The following is a 16,315-nucleotide window of genomic DNA, read 5'->3' as shown; positions in this document are numbered from 1 at the left end:
CTACAAGAGAGGTAAGTTTTGCTTCAATCTAAAGTGCCTTAAACCCATTCATTGTACCAAAAAAACCATCAAGCTTGGTCCACATAGCGAGAGGGGTATTGCACCCATCAAGATGAAACTATAGACTATTGGATACTTGTAAAGCAATCAACCCCATTGCCTCGTCCATCTTGTTCCTGTGTTGCATGACCTCAAAAGGCCTTTGTAAAACTCGTTGCACTACATCTAAACAAGCCCACAACCCTTTTAACTAGAGAAGTCATGTCATCAGGGATTTCCATGTGAGATAGTTATGAGGGGTCAGAAGTTCTATACAAGAAGAGGTCTCGATCATTGTTTTAGAAATGTGTTGGATTGTTTTTTGAAAATGTTTTGGTTTACTGATGTAAATAACACAAACAATAATACAAAACAACCCCCACAATGCAAAAAACAAACCCTCGCTACTAGAAGGAATGCGTAAACAAGAATATAGCATAAAAGCTTCTGTTTGATAATCACATGTACCTTTGAGAAATACTAATGAAAATAACAAAGAATTTGGATAGTGTTCGAGAAGAGCTTTTTAAGCTTCTTTTGGATTAGAAAAAGGAGCTAAAATGAGCAAGTCACACCCTTTTAAAGATAAAGGCATCATCTGACTTCAAGCAAAAAAATAGGTACTAAACTGGAAAAAAATTCAAAAAAGACCTTCACCATCATGTCTGTCTCTAAATTAGCTTTCTAACACTTCGTTTAGATCCAAAAAATGCCTCAGTATGCTCAAGATATCACCAAAAAACAAATAGGTACCTTGAATTTGCAAAAAAATAAAATATTTTGGGGGTTAAACTTAAGCCCCTGGGCTCCCCACGTGACTGTGGGAGTTCTAGCAAAGCAGGAGCGGCACTCAGGCGGGGCAACGGAGCAAGTGGAGCAAGTGGAGCATGAGCAACAAACTACGATTGCGGTAGCATGGCGGTGGAGTGACATTTGATTAACTAGCCACGTTAGAATAAAAAATCATATGATTTTTAAAATATTTTTTGTGATTTTCACCAAAAAATGGCCTTGTTTCATGTACCAAGGGTCGTGGCCTTGGTAGGCCAAAAACAATTGCCTCAAAATGCAATGTTGGCCAAAATAGATGTATTTTTTATGAAAATAAAAGTTTTGACATCTTCTAAAGCCAATAGTGGGGTCTATTTGGCCTCAAGGTACTCCGAAAATCAGAGACCCACTATTTTCACAAAAATAGCAAAATAAAGCTAGATCTGCAAACCCTTGTTTCTCTTTTTCTTCAAATAAGAACAAGCTACAATAGGTTAGACTCTGATACCAAGAAGGATCTGAGCAATATTAATCCAAAAAACTCAAAGAACACCTGCATGCAAGAACCTGTCACAGAGAAGAAAAGATAAAGAAGAGGCAAGAGTTTTGCTTTGAAAATATGGAAAACTATATTATTAGAGTGAAAAGATGAGAGATATTTACCAATGATCAATCCTTATAAAAGGAGATAGAAAAACCTAAAAGGGAAACCCTAAGAGGTAAATGACATTTAATTATTACTAATTAATTATTAAATGGAAATAAAAGTGCATAAAGGGAAATGTTAAGAATGGAGTAAAAGTAATTTAATAAATAAAATTAGATTAACATTTTACTCTAACAGTATTTTCTTTGTTGTCACTTTCTCCCAAATCTAATGTGGACTCTGCATCTCTAGTCATGATGACTAGGCATTGCTGTTATATTCCTCTTTCATCATTTTTATATCTTTGTTTTTCCATGTCTAACCACTATGAGTGGTGTTTATGACTTATTACCACCATTTTGGATGGTTGTTATTTCTTTGCCTCAAGTTTTCTTGTGTTTGCATTTTTTTCCCTGGTGGGAATTTCTGAGTCATCATAGAGCAACTCTTTAAGTCAATGGTTTTCTTTGACTTTTCATATTTTTTCTCAAGACTACTTCAATTCTCTACAGTTTGCTAGGGAATTCTCAAGAGAAAATGTATGAAGAGTTTTGTCCTCCTATGTACTCAAAATATTCTTTTAGAAAGAAATTTCAATTAGCTAGCTTCGATTTTGATATTTTCAAGATGATATCAATAATTCATTCATTACTCAAAATTATATTTTCTCTAAACACATTCTAGTTAACACTAACTTGGATTATATGAGTTCCTATTTAAGCGCCTTAGTGGTATTTGACAGACTTGTGTGCATCATTGTCAATTTTTAAAGGAAAAAATAGAATCCTTTGATTTCATGTTGAATTTGCGCAAGGAAATGAGATACTTCTTGTTTTTTTGTTTTATAGGTTGTAATAGATGTTAGATGACCTTACTTCAAATACCTTGGTTATTATCTACTTAAAAGGGATGAAACTTGGACTATGGTTTCATTTACCAGTGTATGCTACATTTTTATTAGTGAGAATTGAAATTGACTTTTGGAAGTGTCTTTTTATTTTTGCAATTTTTATGAAGATGTGAGTACTTTCAAAGCTGGGTAGCAATTATATGCTAACTCGTGTCAAATGCTTTTTTAAAGTTTTTTGGGTAGCAATTACATGATAACTCATATGAGCATATGTTATTCATCAATTTGTCTTAATTTCAATCTCTTGCAAATTCCAATCGTTTACAAAAGTAGATCTTAGTTGCCACTGTCTCATTTGGTTGATAAACATTAGCAATACATGATTCCTTTAGGATGAATGCCCATTTCATAATATCTATATTTATTGTGTACCAAGTTTGTGATGTTATATCAAGTCATGATCAAGATCCTTATTAAATATACTCATTGTAAGAAGTATATATTAGTTTAATATTCATATAAACATACTGTGAGAGAAGGCTTATTGATTGACTATTGAGAGTCATCATTTAAAAAATTACAAGTGTAAAAATCACATGTTTCCTAAGAGATTCATAGGAGAATCTTCCTATAATCTGAAGTTCTGAATGTTGCACAAAATCACCTTGTCCATGCAAAAGAGATAAGTATTCTATTTTGTTATTCAACTAAAATGGTCTAGGCTTTAGCATTATACTCTATGTTAATTCTTCCTGTTGTCAAGAATCTTCGAGATGAGGATTGTTGCCTTGGTTTAGATGGAGATGTTCAGCCTTAGATAGAGGTTACATTCACCATCTTACAGTGAAGATCAAAGTAATTCTTGATTGAGAGAAAAATTTCGTTTCATTCTCATACTTATTGTTAATATTTTTTATTTGTATATCGTAAAATTTGAGACCCATGTTGGAAAAGAGTCTCAATTGTGATTTCTTGTTTTATTATGAGTTTTTACTTATGTGAAATTATAATTTGTAAAGACAACTAATAACTCTTTCATTATGAGAGATTTATAGTGAACATCATGTAGAGAGAGTCAAAGATGTCATCACGTTGAGAGATTCTACTAGCTTATATATACTTGTATATATATAATATGTTAAGAGTCATCCTTCTTGAGGCACCTATTTTAACTTAAATCCTATGGGTTTTTTTTGTGTGGGTTATGGTTTGAATTAAAATAGGTGCCTCGAGAAGGATGACTCTCGGCATATTATATATATAAGTATATATAAGCTAGTAGCAGTCGTCGTGCACCATGGAAGCCAATTTTGAAAAACTTTAATCTAAGTATATACTTAGATTATATTAATATTAGCCTATCCATTATATGAATTATTATATTATTAATAGTAAAGTGACAATTGCTATTATTCTTTTAATAATTATAACTAAACTTTATTTAGGTTAGGTTTATAATTATCATATTCTATATAAATATACCTCCTCTCTCTATTTGTCTATCCCCTACTGCTAGTCTCCCTTTCTATAAAAAAAAAAAGAATCTCTCTCTCTCTCTCTCTCTCTCTCTCACACACACACACACACACACACACACACACACACACTTTTATACTCTCTCTAGATATGTTGTCTAATACCTATCTCCCTTTTTCTCCCTCTCTCTTTACCCCTTCCCAACTCTCTCTCAATCTCTCCCTCCCTCTCCAACCCCTTCCCTCGCCTCTCTATCTATGACCCCTAATCATCCCCCCTCTCCCCGCCCTCTCATTATGCCCTCTAATAAACCTCTCTAACTCTCCCCCATTATCTCACTATTATCTCCCTCTCTCTCTAGATATGTTGTCTAATATCTATTTCCATTTCTCTCTCTCTCTCTCTCTCTCTCTCTCTCTCTCTCTCTCTCTCTCTCTCTCCGCGCCTCCCCTCTTATTTCACCATTGCAATCTCTCTCTCTAACCCTGTCTCTAAGCTCTCTCAATTGAAAACATAATAGGGTGCTTTGTCTCTCTCTAGAAATGCCCCTTAATCTCTCTCTCACTCTCATTATAGCCTCTAATAAACCTCTGTCACTCTCCCCCAGTATTTCACTATCATCTCCCTCTCTCTCTAGATATATTGTCTAATATCTATCTCCCTTTTCATCCCTCTCTCTTTTACCCCTTCCCCACTGTCTTGTTGGGCGGTCATTTTGCACGAGGTCAACGACAGGAATCCATTGCGCAATTCCTCTCTTGAAAAGCTAATCTTTTGGGATCAACTCCAAGGTTCAGTATTTGTCTTGCGACGTACCAAAATCTGCTCAATTGAAGATAAATGTGATTGTTCATGCAGAGGCCTTTGCTGGTTCTATTATGATCTTGGAATGAAGTAAATCTATTTGTTGTCTCAAAATAACACACAAAAGAATAATTTTTTTTGTATTTTTTGGTTTTCTCAATGAATGTAATTCTAACAGTGCAACTAAAATGAGTTCCTATTCTAGCAAGGGGTTAGCAAAGCAAATAATGAAACTAAAAGTAAATAACATGAAATTGAAATCCTAAACGGACATAAGCTATAGAAAATAACACACTGTGAGTTAAACTTTCGAAGAAATCAGTAGGAAACCAATGAAAACAGGAGCATCGCTTCTTGAAATCCATTGATGCAATCATTGATGGGAAATTTCAATAACTGAATGATGTTTCACTCTTCATCAAATTGCAAGGCCACAAAAAGTGCACTCATGTGAGAAAGAATTATGCAGACACAATTTGGTGATTTCTTCTCGAGCTCGATATGTTAGCGGAATTCGTAAATCTATAACAAACACCAAAATTAAAAGATTGCACAACCAGAAACAATGCAATAAACCTTTGGCTCAATCACAATCTCATGAACAAAATTCACAAAACAATGACACATTCAGGCAAGAATCACTACACTCCAAATGAGAGCACCAAAAGCATAATTTTATTGCATAATAACGGTGGCCCTTTTTACATTTTACAATGGGGTATTTATAAAAAATCGTCTTCTCAATTTGTGTTGAGAGTGAGAGATATCTTCATGCAATAAAATGCTTTTAAAACATTAAAACAAACTAAATATATATAGACTAACAATTAATCTGGTGCTTAGAGGGACTCCATCCATATTTTATTCATTAATTGGATGCATGAGCCCTTTACATGTCAAAAACAAAGAAAACATGAGAGAGAAAGTAGGAGGAAGCCTTCAGTCGAAGTAGAAGCATCTAGAGGTACCAAAAATAGGAGTTGGTCCTTTACTAGGCGTGTGTCGAAGTTAAACTACCTTCAGAATGCATTCCCGTTGAATGGAACGTGCTATTTTTGGAACAAATAGTTAACTATCAGTGTACCTTTGAATTGCGGAGCTACGTCCCTGCGGACTTGCAAACCTTGACAGGGTCAAAATTTCAAAATTTTACTGTGTCAAAATTAAAATTCTGGCATCTGGGTTTTGTTCTTCTTCATCCCAAAGCTATGTTTGGATGTTTGCCCTTGAATTTCTCTATCATCTCAGTTATCTTAGCCGCATCTGGAAGATCTAAAGCCTCATATTTATTCTTGACCTTCTGTTTGTAATTGTCCACCTCAATTCGAGTCTTTGCAAAATCTCCAAGTTTGGTATTTAACTCTAACAAGGCTTCTTCTATCCTGAAGGCTTGTCGGATGTCCTCATCATCTGCAACCTCCACAAAAATCTTCCTGAAATTTTCCACTACTATCTCTATAGGTAACAATTTTTCTCGTTCCTCATCTTCAAAAATATCCAGGCATGCATCACTGTAGTGTCTCTATGCTTCCAAAATTTGCTCTCGAGCTTCGTCCTTGAGTTGATGGATCTCCTCGTGTAATGTCTCCATTACTTTATTGCTATCCATTATTTTCTCTATCCAATCATCAATCATGTCTAATTCTTCCCCAGTATATACATCAATAAAAACCCGATATCTTTGGCCCTTTATGGCTTGTAGAGTCTACTAATCCTCACTCCAGGCATGCACCTCATCCATGATACTGAAGTCTTGCTTCAAAATTGTTATGATCTTATTCACATTCTCTTGCGTAGCATGCAGTAACTTCAAATTCCCTATGATGATCGTAACACCTTTCTCCTCAAAAATTTCTCACCACTCCTGACAAGCCTTCAAAAATGGGTCAAGTTGCACACCTCCCCCTTCTCTAAGTACAATGTTCAAAGTATGCTCAGGGTGTTCAGGATCAAGAGGACAAACAACTTCAGCTCAATATCCTTTTAGAATCTCAACCTGCCTTCGAAGTACTTGGAGTTCAATCTCCTCTTGTTCCATGTACTTGAGGACCTCTTTGACTCCCATAGTCATCAGTTGTCAAGTTGAATCCCGTGTAGGTTTTCCCAACATAACATTCTTCAATTCATAATCTTCAAGACTAAGGCCTTCCACATCTGTACCTTCAGGAGGGAAAGCCACTTCTGCAAATAAATCTCGGTTCCATATGGTGGTGACAAATGCCAATGGTGTTGCCTCATGTGATGGAGACTCAGGTTTGTTCAAGATCTCTACAATGTCACAAATGTCTTCCTCTTAAGCAAGGAATTGAGGCTTAGTACTCATTATTTCCTTCCACATCCATTTAGGGATGCATCCTGCTGAGGACCTGGCTCTTGATGATGAAGGAGTATGTTCTGCAACTTCCTTCCCTTTGTTGCTCCTGCTGGGAGTTGTATCCTGTTGAGAAGGCTCTTCTTTTGTAGCCTCAATCTTAGTAGACCTTGTAGCCTGAACCTTAGTGTCTTGGGAAAGTAGTTGAGAATATTCCACCATTTTTCCTTCTGACACTTCACTAGTCGCCATTTGTTCCGATCTCTCCTCTGATAATGACTCCTTAAGAACTTGTTCTTCCTTTGTACTCTAAGGTGGAGGAGTCATCGAGCCCTGTTCTACCATTGTAACTCAAGGTGGAGATGGAGGAGTAAGATCAAGACCCTCTGTGTCTGGGGGCATTTGTGTCCAGTCTTCCTGTTGAGGTTCACCTATAGGGGTGTCCCTGATCTTATCCCCGATCAACTCTGTACCTATGGGCATGAAATCAAAATCTGGCATTGAGAAAACATCATCGCTTTCTTCACTCTACTCATCCACCCACTGTTGTACTTCATCTTTCGAAGAAGAGAGCTCTAAAGGTTCTACTTGAGTGGATGGCAGGGTACTCGTGACACTCTTTCTCCTTTGCAACTCTGTGGCTCTAGCTAGCCGAGTTCTTCCCTGTAGGGGCACTTGTTCCTCTTCCTCTTCTAATTCTTCTTCTTCCTCCTCTTCGTCTCCTTCTGGAATACTTTCGAGAATAGATGGATTAGACACTAATCTTCTACTGATTCTTTGCCTTTTCTTCATTCGAATCTTAATTCTTTTCTTTTGTTTCTTGGAGGTAGAAGGAGAAGCTGGCTCATCTTGCATAGCAGGAATAGAAACTTGTGGAATCTCTCCCTCTTCTGATTGGCTAGATATAATGGGAGGCAACTGCAGTTCATCCTGGACTTGAGTAGATCCAGTATCTTGGGACCCTTGTGGACTCTGTTCCTGTTGCTGGGGAGGTGCCTATTTTGTCTATATCCTCTGTGGAGAGGTCCTCTTTCTTTTGTTCTTTCCTTTCCTTTCAGGAGGGTGATAATATCCAACAGGGTGATCAAGCTGGTATACTCTTTTTGGCCTTATAGGAGATTGAGCTACAAAGGTAGGAATTGTTTCTTTCCTTCCTCTACCTCTTTTTGGGCGAGCATGTGCATGGAAGATTACATTACCAGGAATTGGATCAAGTGGAAAAGGTTTCTTGATCCAATCCTTTGTCATTCTGATGACATGGCTTGCTTGATGATCAATATCATCGGCCTCCTCCTTGTCGACCTCAGCATTCAAAATAGGTCTTTCACCAATTTTATCTGCGTTGAACAAGGGGTCCAGTAACTCCTTAGAATCTTGTTGCCTTATCTCATTAGGGATGTTCAACTGGAGAATCTTTTTTGCTAGATAAAAAGTCATCCTACAGTAGTCCCTAATGCGGACATCATAGTCATTTGTGGCATTCATCTAGTGATCTTTAACAACATCCTCATGATGGAAGTCTCTTCCTGCCAAACTCTCCACTTTCCCGACATTCTCAAAATATGGTCGGGGAGAGTTGTATTCTTCAAGAGGATAGTTCTCCCACTCCCACTCAAAGGACGAAATATCCTGCTTCCACTTCACCTGATATGGTCCAATGACCAATGGCCATGCCCAGCAAGGTCTTCGTTGCCTCTTTATCTTCGCATAGGCTGACTCAATTTGTCAAAAAATCTCCAATAGTACCAGTTTGTCACTTGGGTATCTCGGGAGCTTCTTAGGATTGATGGATGCACCAGCTACTCGAAGATATGTGAATGTCTTGAACTAGATGAAGTAGGCTCCGAGTACTGTGATTTGTGCTTTAGCTTCATCAGATAGCCTCTTCCCATAGTCTCCCTCAATGAATCCAATGATCGCAAAAATGAACGCGTCATTCATGATTCTATATTCTTTGCTTTGTCTTGAGAGATTCTTCTTCACTAACTGAGGGTAGACTATATATGGCTAGGCATTGGGATCCTGCATACTACTTCTTCTGTACAAACTGGAATAGTTTGTCGCCCTCGCTGCAAGCAAGTACACCATGTAAGAAGTCATGTAAAACTTTTTTTTGTCCTTCACCATCCTCAGTTGCTCACACAAGTTTTCACTTAGTGTGGTGGCCCAGTCCAATGGTATCTTTGCCTGTCTGATGGTCTCAATGAAGTTGACCATGAAGGTGTTGAGGTGACCTGCTACGGGTAAGCCCATGACTCTACTCAGGAGAGTGATAGAGTATCCAATGTCTTCCTTCATGGATCCCCAAGTCATATCCACTTTGCCCGTTATGCTTCCCCGAGGAGGCTTCTCAATGAGGTACAAGGATTGTATGATGTAAATGGCCTCTTGTTGATGCTTCCTATACCATCTCTCAGCTACTTCATACGAGAGCCTAATGAATTGGTCTACCCTCAGAAGATGGAAGACCCTTTCAATGTTGTCGGGTTGAAGATCCAACACAACTTCCCCTGTGACGCTTTTGACCACTCTTTCATCAAGAACAAAATGCTGTGACAGGGCCATGATTAGTTCAGCTAATTGTATTGACACTAGGTGAGACACTACATTTACCAATCCATAATGGATCAACGCGGATACCAAGGCTGATCTCTCTGTTGGCTTGTTGCAAATTCTTAAGAATTCTCCTAAGTCTATGTGTCCTAGGTTGGTATCTTTGATTTCTACCTGATCATCATGGAATCTCAACTTAGAGGGTACACCTTGGAACTTGAACACGACAGGGTGCTACTCTAGATGTGGATGCCATTTAATCACCTACACATTGTGAGAAAAAACGTTATTAGTCCAAAGACAATGTAAAAACTAATAAATTAAAATAAGCAAAAAAAAAGGCCCTATTTGGGCATTTTATTTATCTTTTTTTTTTTTCATTTTATCCCTTTTTGTTTTTAAAAAAAAAATATTTTTATATTTTTATATTTATTTATCTATTATTTTTATTATTATTATTTTAATTATATATATATATATATATATATATATATATATATATATATATATATATATATATATATATATATATATATATATATATATATATATATATATATATATATATATATATATTGGCTTTTTAAAAGTAATAAAATAAAATAAATGAATATGTGGTGCCCAGTGCAGAGGCGCATGACATGATGGGGTCTCACAGCGTCGAAACGATGCGGTGGAGCAAAGGGGCGTGTGGCACCAAGCTCGCAGCCTATGGCACGCGTCGCCAAGGGTGCGCAGCATGATGGGGTCTCACGGCGACGAAACGACGTGGCAGAGCAAAGGGGCATGCGACACCAAGCCCGCAGCCTATGACACGTGGAGCCAAGGGCGCTCAACCCATAGTGTCGGGGTTTTGGAGAGCGCTTTGGTGCTAATGGCGTGCGTAGGGGCGGATTACCTTGCGTAGCTGCTTCTTTAAAAAAATGCCAAGTGTTATGAATAAAGTGGGGGAAAGGGAGAATGGATTTTATAACCCCTCACCCCGCGCCGAGTGGGGTGCACGACGTGCCTCGGCACATGTGCCCGTGCATGGTGTGCACTTTGCCCGCGCATGTTTGAGCGCATGATTTTTTTTTTGAAAATTTTTTAAATTAAATTTATTTATATTTATATTTATATTTTTTTTATTTTTTTAACTTTATAATTTTTTCGATTTTTTATTTTTTAATTTTTTTTCCTAATTTTCACTACTAATATTTTTTCTCTAATAATTTCTTTTGACTCTTGCATTGTGAGTCTAGGAGTTTTTTGAAAAAACATAGGGGGTCCCCATTCCTAGTGAAGAATGAGGCATGTGTTGCGGACACTACAACATGTCTCTCAATATCTCCTTCCCTCCCCTACTCCACCCCCCCCCCCCCACCCCCGCTCTCCTCCCCCTTATTTCACGATCACGATCACTCTCTCTAACCTTATCTCTAAGATCTCTCTCTATTGAAAACATATAGGGTGCCTTGTCTCTCTATAGATATGCCCCTTAATCTCTCTCTCCCTAGTTATTCCCTCTAATAAACTTCTTTCACTCTCCCCCTTCATTTCACTATTATCCCTCTCTCTAGATATGTTGTCTAATATCTATCTCCCTTTCTCTCCCACTCTCTTTTACCCCCCCCCCTCTCTCTCTCTCTCTCTCTTAGAAACATTATATGAATTTTTCTCTCTATTCCTCTACCCATATCTCCCTCTACTCCCTATTCTATTAGAAACATTATATGAGTTTTTCTCTCTATTCCTCTACCCAATTCTCCCTCTATCCTCACTCTCTATTAAAAACATAATCAATCTCTCTCTCTCTCTCTCTCTCTCTCTCTCTCTCTCTCTCTCTTGTGTACCTTCTCTTTCTCTCTCTCTGTCAAAGTTAATTAAACATGAATTATAATATCTAATATATTAGATAAATAATGGTTACTATTTTATTAAGATTACAAGTGGACTTATAATTAAATTTAGATTTTAACTTAATTTAGTATTAGTGCCAAGTCTCAATTTTATTTTATAACTTTCAATTTATTTAAGGTAATATTGTGATTTGAAACATTAAGTCAAAAAGTATAACACAATTATATTTGAAAAAGAATTAAAAATACATATACACAATAGATTATAGATTAATATTAAATTCAAAATTTTTATGATCGCTTCGTATATTCCATATTGAATTATTTTTCTCTAGGATTTATCATTCATGTATTTCTATTACTTTCAAAGAACTCATTAACTATGATTAATAATAAAAAGTAAGAAATTGTTATCATTAGAAAACTAAATTGTTTCTATATTATTATATTTGCTTTTCTAACTAAGTATAATGACATTTCTTATAGAAAAATATTAAAAATATATATAAACATCCTAATTATTATTTAGAAAAATAAGATGTATCTAATTTCTTTTTCTTTTTTTTTCTAAATCTACCTATATACACTTTTCTAACTTCTAGGATAGAAAATCTAGAAGAAAAAAATTATAAAACAATTGAAAAATCAAATCCAAAAAAAGCAAAATGCCACTTGGCATATTTAATATTAATTTTTATCTATCTTCTATTTGACAATATATCTTTTTTTTTTTTAAGTTTCTTCAATGCCAAAAGGCATTTTCTATTTTAAATTGGTTTTAAAAAAATTTATAACTCCATCAAATTTGTATTCAATTTTGTTTCTTAATAATTATGATTGCTAAATGAAATTACATATTTTAATATAGTTTTTATAGTTTTTGTGAATGCCAAATGACATTACACATTTTATTAAAAACAAATTTCGTTTGTAACTCCCATAAAATTTCTTTTCTATTTCTATTTGTTAACAATTATGAGTGTCAAATGGCATTACACATCTTAATTTATTTTTAAATTGTTTTGTAAATGCCAAATGGAATTTGCTATTTTAAATTGATTTTTGAAATTAAATTTTTTTTGTAACTCCCGTGAAATCATTTTTCCTTACATGGATTATTCCTTGGAATATTCTCATGCTAGGATTTGCTTCTTGCATTGTATATGCCTCTTGGCATAATGATGGGAGTTGGAAGTCACATTGAGAGATGTCCATGATTGTATACGTTGAAAGAGTATGACCGTATCACATTGAGAGAGTATGTGATGAAATGTTGGTAGTAAACCTTATTAATTTGTCATGTTGAGAGATTCCATGACACCACCACGTTGAGAAAGTCCGTGATGAAAATTGTTTGTGATTCTTGCAGGGTTGTCATGTTGAGAGATTCTGTAACATCATCACATTAAGAGAGTTGGTAATGAAAACTAATTGTGATTCTTGCAGGTTTATCATGTTGAGAGATTTCATGAAAGGATCACATTGAGAGATTCCATGACAACATCACATTGAGTGAGTTCGTGATGAAAGTTGAATGTGATTTTTGCAGATTTTTCATGTTGAGTGATTCCATGATTATGAGTAAATATAACAAGTTTTCATCTTGAGATATTTCATGAATTTTATAGGATCTATGTGATTAGATTGGCATTTTGGGTGCAGCCTTATGTGAATATCCAGCTAAAGATCGCTCTCTCGCTAAGGAGGAGTGTTGGAGATTATAGCTGCGATAGAGATCTTTATCTCTGGGCATTAATACCATTATAGTCATTTTCAACTGAAAATGACATTTACAATAAATTGTAATATAAAATATAAAGACATGTGCCATACATCATGTGTTACAACATGGAAATACAAATAGTTGTATTTGAAAATAAAGAGTTACACTTTGAAAATTGAAAAGACCTTCGGTTGGAATGTGAAGAGTCTCTATTTATGTTATATATACCTCATCAAGCGAAAGACATTGTACACCTAAATATTTTATTATCAATAAAGTGATGATTTGTTGTGTGGCTGGTTTTTTCCCTTCATTCTAAAAGGATTTTTCCAGGATATTTTTTCTGTGTTTCTCGTACCCGTTTTGGCTATTCATTATTACTTTTTTTTAAATTCTGGGCTAAATGTAACATTTCTTATTATAATGATGTTTAGAATTCAAACACAGATTTGAATGAATACACCATAAACCACAATTCATCTTAATGATAATTTAAATTATAACGTTGATTGCAAAAAAAACTAGCATTAAAAAGATGAGATACAAGGAAAGAACCTATAGAGAATTAGCACACATGATTAAGCACAAGACAAAAATAAGACTTTATAACAACTTGTATTATAAGTATGCTACCAATCTAGAACATACTAAAACATACCTATGAATGAATGTTACGTCAGATAGAATGACATGAATTTTTGGAAACTACAATATTCAAACCGGGAATTTTAGTTATAACATCTTCAAGTCCTGATTTCAAGTTCTCCTAGGCTTGGATGATGTGTTTCTGGAGGCTAAATGATTCAAAACCAGGAAAATTAGTTTAATCTTAAGAAATTAAATAACTTACTTCAATTTCTGCATAGGACATGGCATCAGCTGACTGGCCTACTTGACATCTAGCAAGGTGAAACGAGCCACCAGCAGTCTCAATGATATCCAATGCCTCATTAATGAGAAATTGATCAAACAAATGTCCATTAAGAGAGACCTGAATATATTTCAAAGTGTGAGACAACTTGGGCTAAGTACTAGAATATTTAAATTTAAACATTTTAAAATGTAGAACAATGGAAGATAACATATAAGTGTAACAATTTGATGAGTGAAGTGAATTTTCAATATTATACTTTGCAATGATATATGAACTGCAAAGTTTGGGACACTAAGCCAAGAAATGAGAATTGATTAAAAAAAAATTAAAAAATTCAAGAAGTTGTTCTAGATTACCATGCAAAGAACCATTTGAAAATATGCACAATCAAGAATTGGCCCAGTAAACAATCCCTTTATCAAGAGAGGTTACAGAAAACATATGCCAGAAATCCCTTGCACAGACAATATTGAATAAAGAAGAGAAATAATTGCCTACCAATGTTTTGTATGCCTTATCTCCATTGACATTATCTAAGGAATTAGCTGCCTCTTCCCTGAACGAATATGGAGAAAACAAACATCTTAGATCCCTAATTGCTTCAAAACAACTTACATTACTGCTATGTAATCAGCATATACTTTTTCACTACAGATTAGCAATTCATAATTATTTGTAGTTTAATAGAGACTAGCTTATATCTTGGAAATCAACCAGTCATTATATCTCAAGCTATAGCAGATATTACATATTCAACATGGAGAAGGAACATCAAAAAAATTGGAACTGCCAATAGTAGCAAGGCATTAAAGAAATTGTACTGAAATGAGAACCCACAAAGATCAGAAAATAGATTCATAGTTATTCTAGTTCTCATTTATTAAAATATAAATACCTTTTCTTTACTTGTCAATTGGCACACTATTAGTAAACGTTCCTAACAACTAAAAAGTTTGAATTATTAAGTCTATATAAGTCTGCATACAATGCCATCAAATAATTTTCCAAGATCTACAGGGAGGAAAATGTACCCTCATATCAAGTGAGTTTCCAATATGTTGGTAGACCTTCCAGAACTCAACTTTGATGCTTCTTTTTATCAAAGTTATTCTCAGTTGATAGTCATTTTTTTGTTAATCCAATTAATTCAAGACCTTTCAAGTCAGTAAGCAAAAGTTAACCTTTTTATTCTAAGGCCTTTCTCAGAGTGAAGTGACCAATGCAGCCGAAAAAAGTAAACTGTGAAATGATGGAGCAAATCAGAGATGAAAGAGAAAAAGAGCAGAACAAGTCCATACGAATAGGACAGATTCAATATTGTTGTTGTGAACATTCAAGGAGGATAAGGTTCAGTTTCAGGCAGACGACTTCTTGATGATTGAGCCATCTCAATATTCATCCAAAGTGGGTTGATCCTCGCATTAATTCTGCCCAGCATTCTGATCAGTCATTGACACACTTCTTGACTGGCAATAATCAAGCCAATCTCCTACAAACAGCACTTGAAAAGTAGCAATGTCTTATCAAATTCCACCAGCCATGTAGTAAAAATTAGATTTACACGTGGAGCAATTTTCAGAGGCTCAAACCACAAGTTACATCAAGGATGATCTTAAAGTGGTAGATCCATTAGTGCTAAGAATTCATCTCAACAGATGGCAGTATGATAACTAAAAGGAGAATTTGTTCATAAAGTAGGTTCACTAGTAAGTTATAGCATTGACATGAGAACTTTCCACCAAAATAAGGACAAAACAGTAAAGGCTTAAGTGAAACTTGAAAGTTTGTGTGTCAACTTTTGCCTTGTCCTGATTTTCAGTGGTAGGTAGATGATGTGACCATATTTAATAGTGTATCTTCATACTATGCTTGATTTGTAGAGTATTAACAAGATGTATATGGTGTGGTCACAAGATAGATATTTGTTGTTTAATTTATAATCATCCTGATTCTTTCTTGTTATATGTTTTGCTTCCAATTTTCAAATTGTGCAAGTATGTTTGATTTCTAAATTGACTGTGCATGTACAGGGTTAAAACCAACAGTGGTTATTTTGAAGTTAAGCACATGGTTGGTTCAGTATTTTGAACCTATCTTACTCGATGTGGCGTAATAAGAGACAAGATGTATTTAGCCTATGAAAAATTCTTAACTCATCTATATATGATAAGGGTTTATGTTCCACTATACTTTTAATTAGATCCATCATGCATTCATGTTTACGATAGGTAGGAATGATCTAATAGCACAATGAAATGATAGAATACAAATGAAACATTAAGGGACCATTCAGAATCTTTATGATGAACTTGTAATGGCTAGGAAAAACTGAGTTTTGTTTGAAAGTTAAAGTAACTATAGTACTGTTGTGCCAAATTCAATACTTGTTTGTGTTGCAAGAAATTTCTTGGCATCACAAAATTTTGTGCT

General features: G+C 35.2%; 1 protein-coding gene across 2 annotated transcripts in view; it reads right to left on the bottom strand.

Annotated features, from left to right (window-relative positions):
• The window catches only part of LOC149571473 (lysine-ketoglutarate reductase/saccharopine dehydrogenase bifunctional enzyme), a 261,972-nt gene that overhangs the window by 98,647 nt on the left and 147,010 nt on the right, over positions 1-16,315 (bottom strand). For both annotated transcript variants that reach the window (XM_089812989.1, XM_089812990.1), the window contains exons 13-14: positions 14,384-14,441; positions 13,862-14,002 (exon numbers count right to left, since the gene is read on the bottom strand). In XM_089812989.1, coding sequence (XP_089669115.1) covers positions 13,862-14,002; positions 14,384-14,441 — 199 coding nt within the window. The remainder of the gene's footprint in view (positions 1-13,861; positions 14,003-14,383; positions 14,442-16,315) is intronic.

Source organism: Cupressus sempervirens, chromosome 2 (assembly GCF_028749045.1).
Source record: "Cupressus sempervirens isolate cs-2001-9-10 chromosome 2, ASM2874904v1, whole genome shotgun sequence".
NCBI lineage: Eukaryota > Viridiplantae > Streptophyta > Pinopsida > Cupressales > Cupressaceae > Cupressus > Cupressus sempervirens.
The sequence above is the reverse complement of the archived record's forward strand: the minus strand, read 5'-3'. Positions and strand labels throughout refer to the sequence as shown.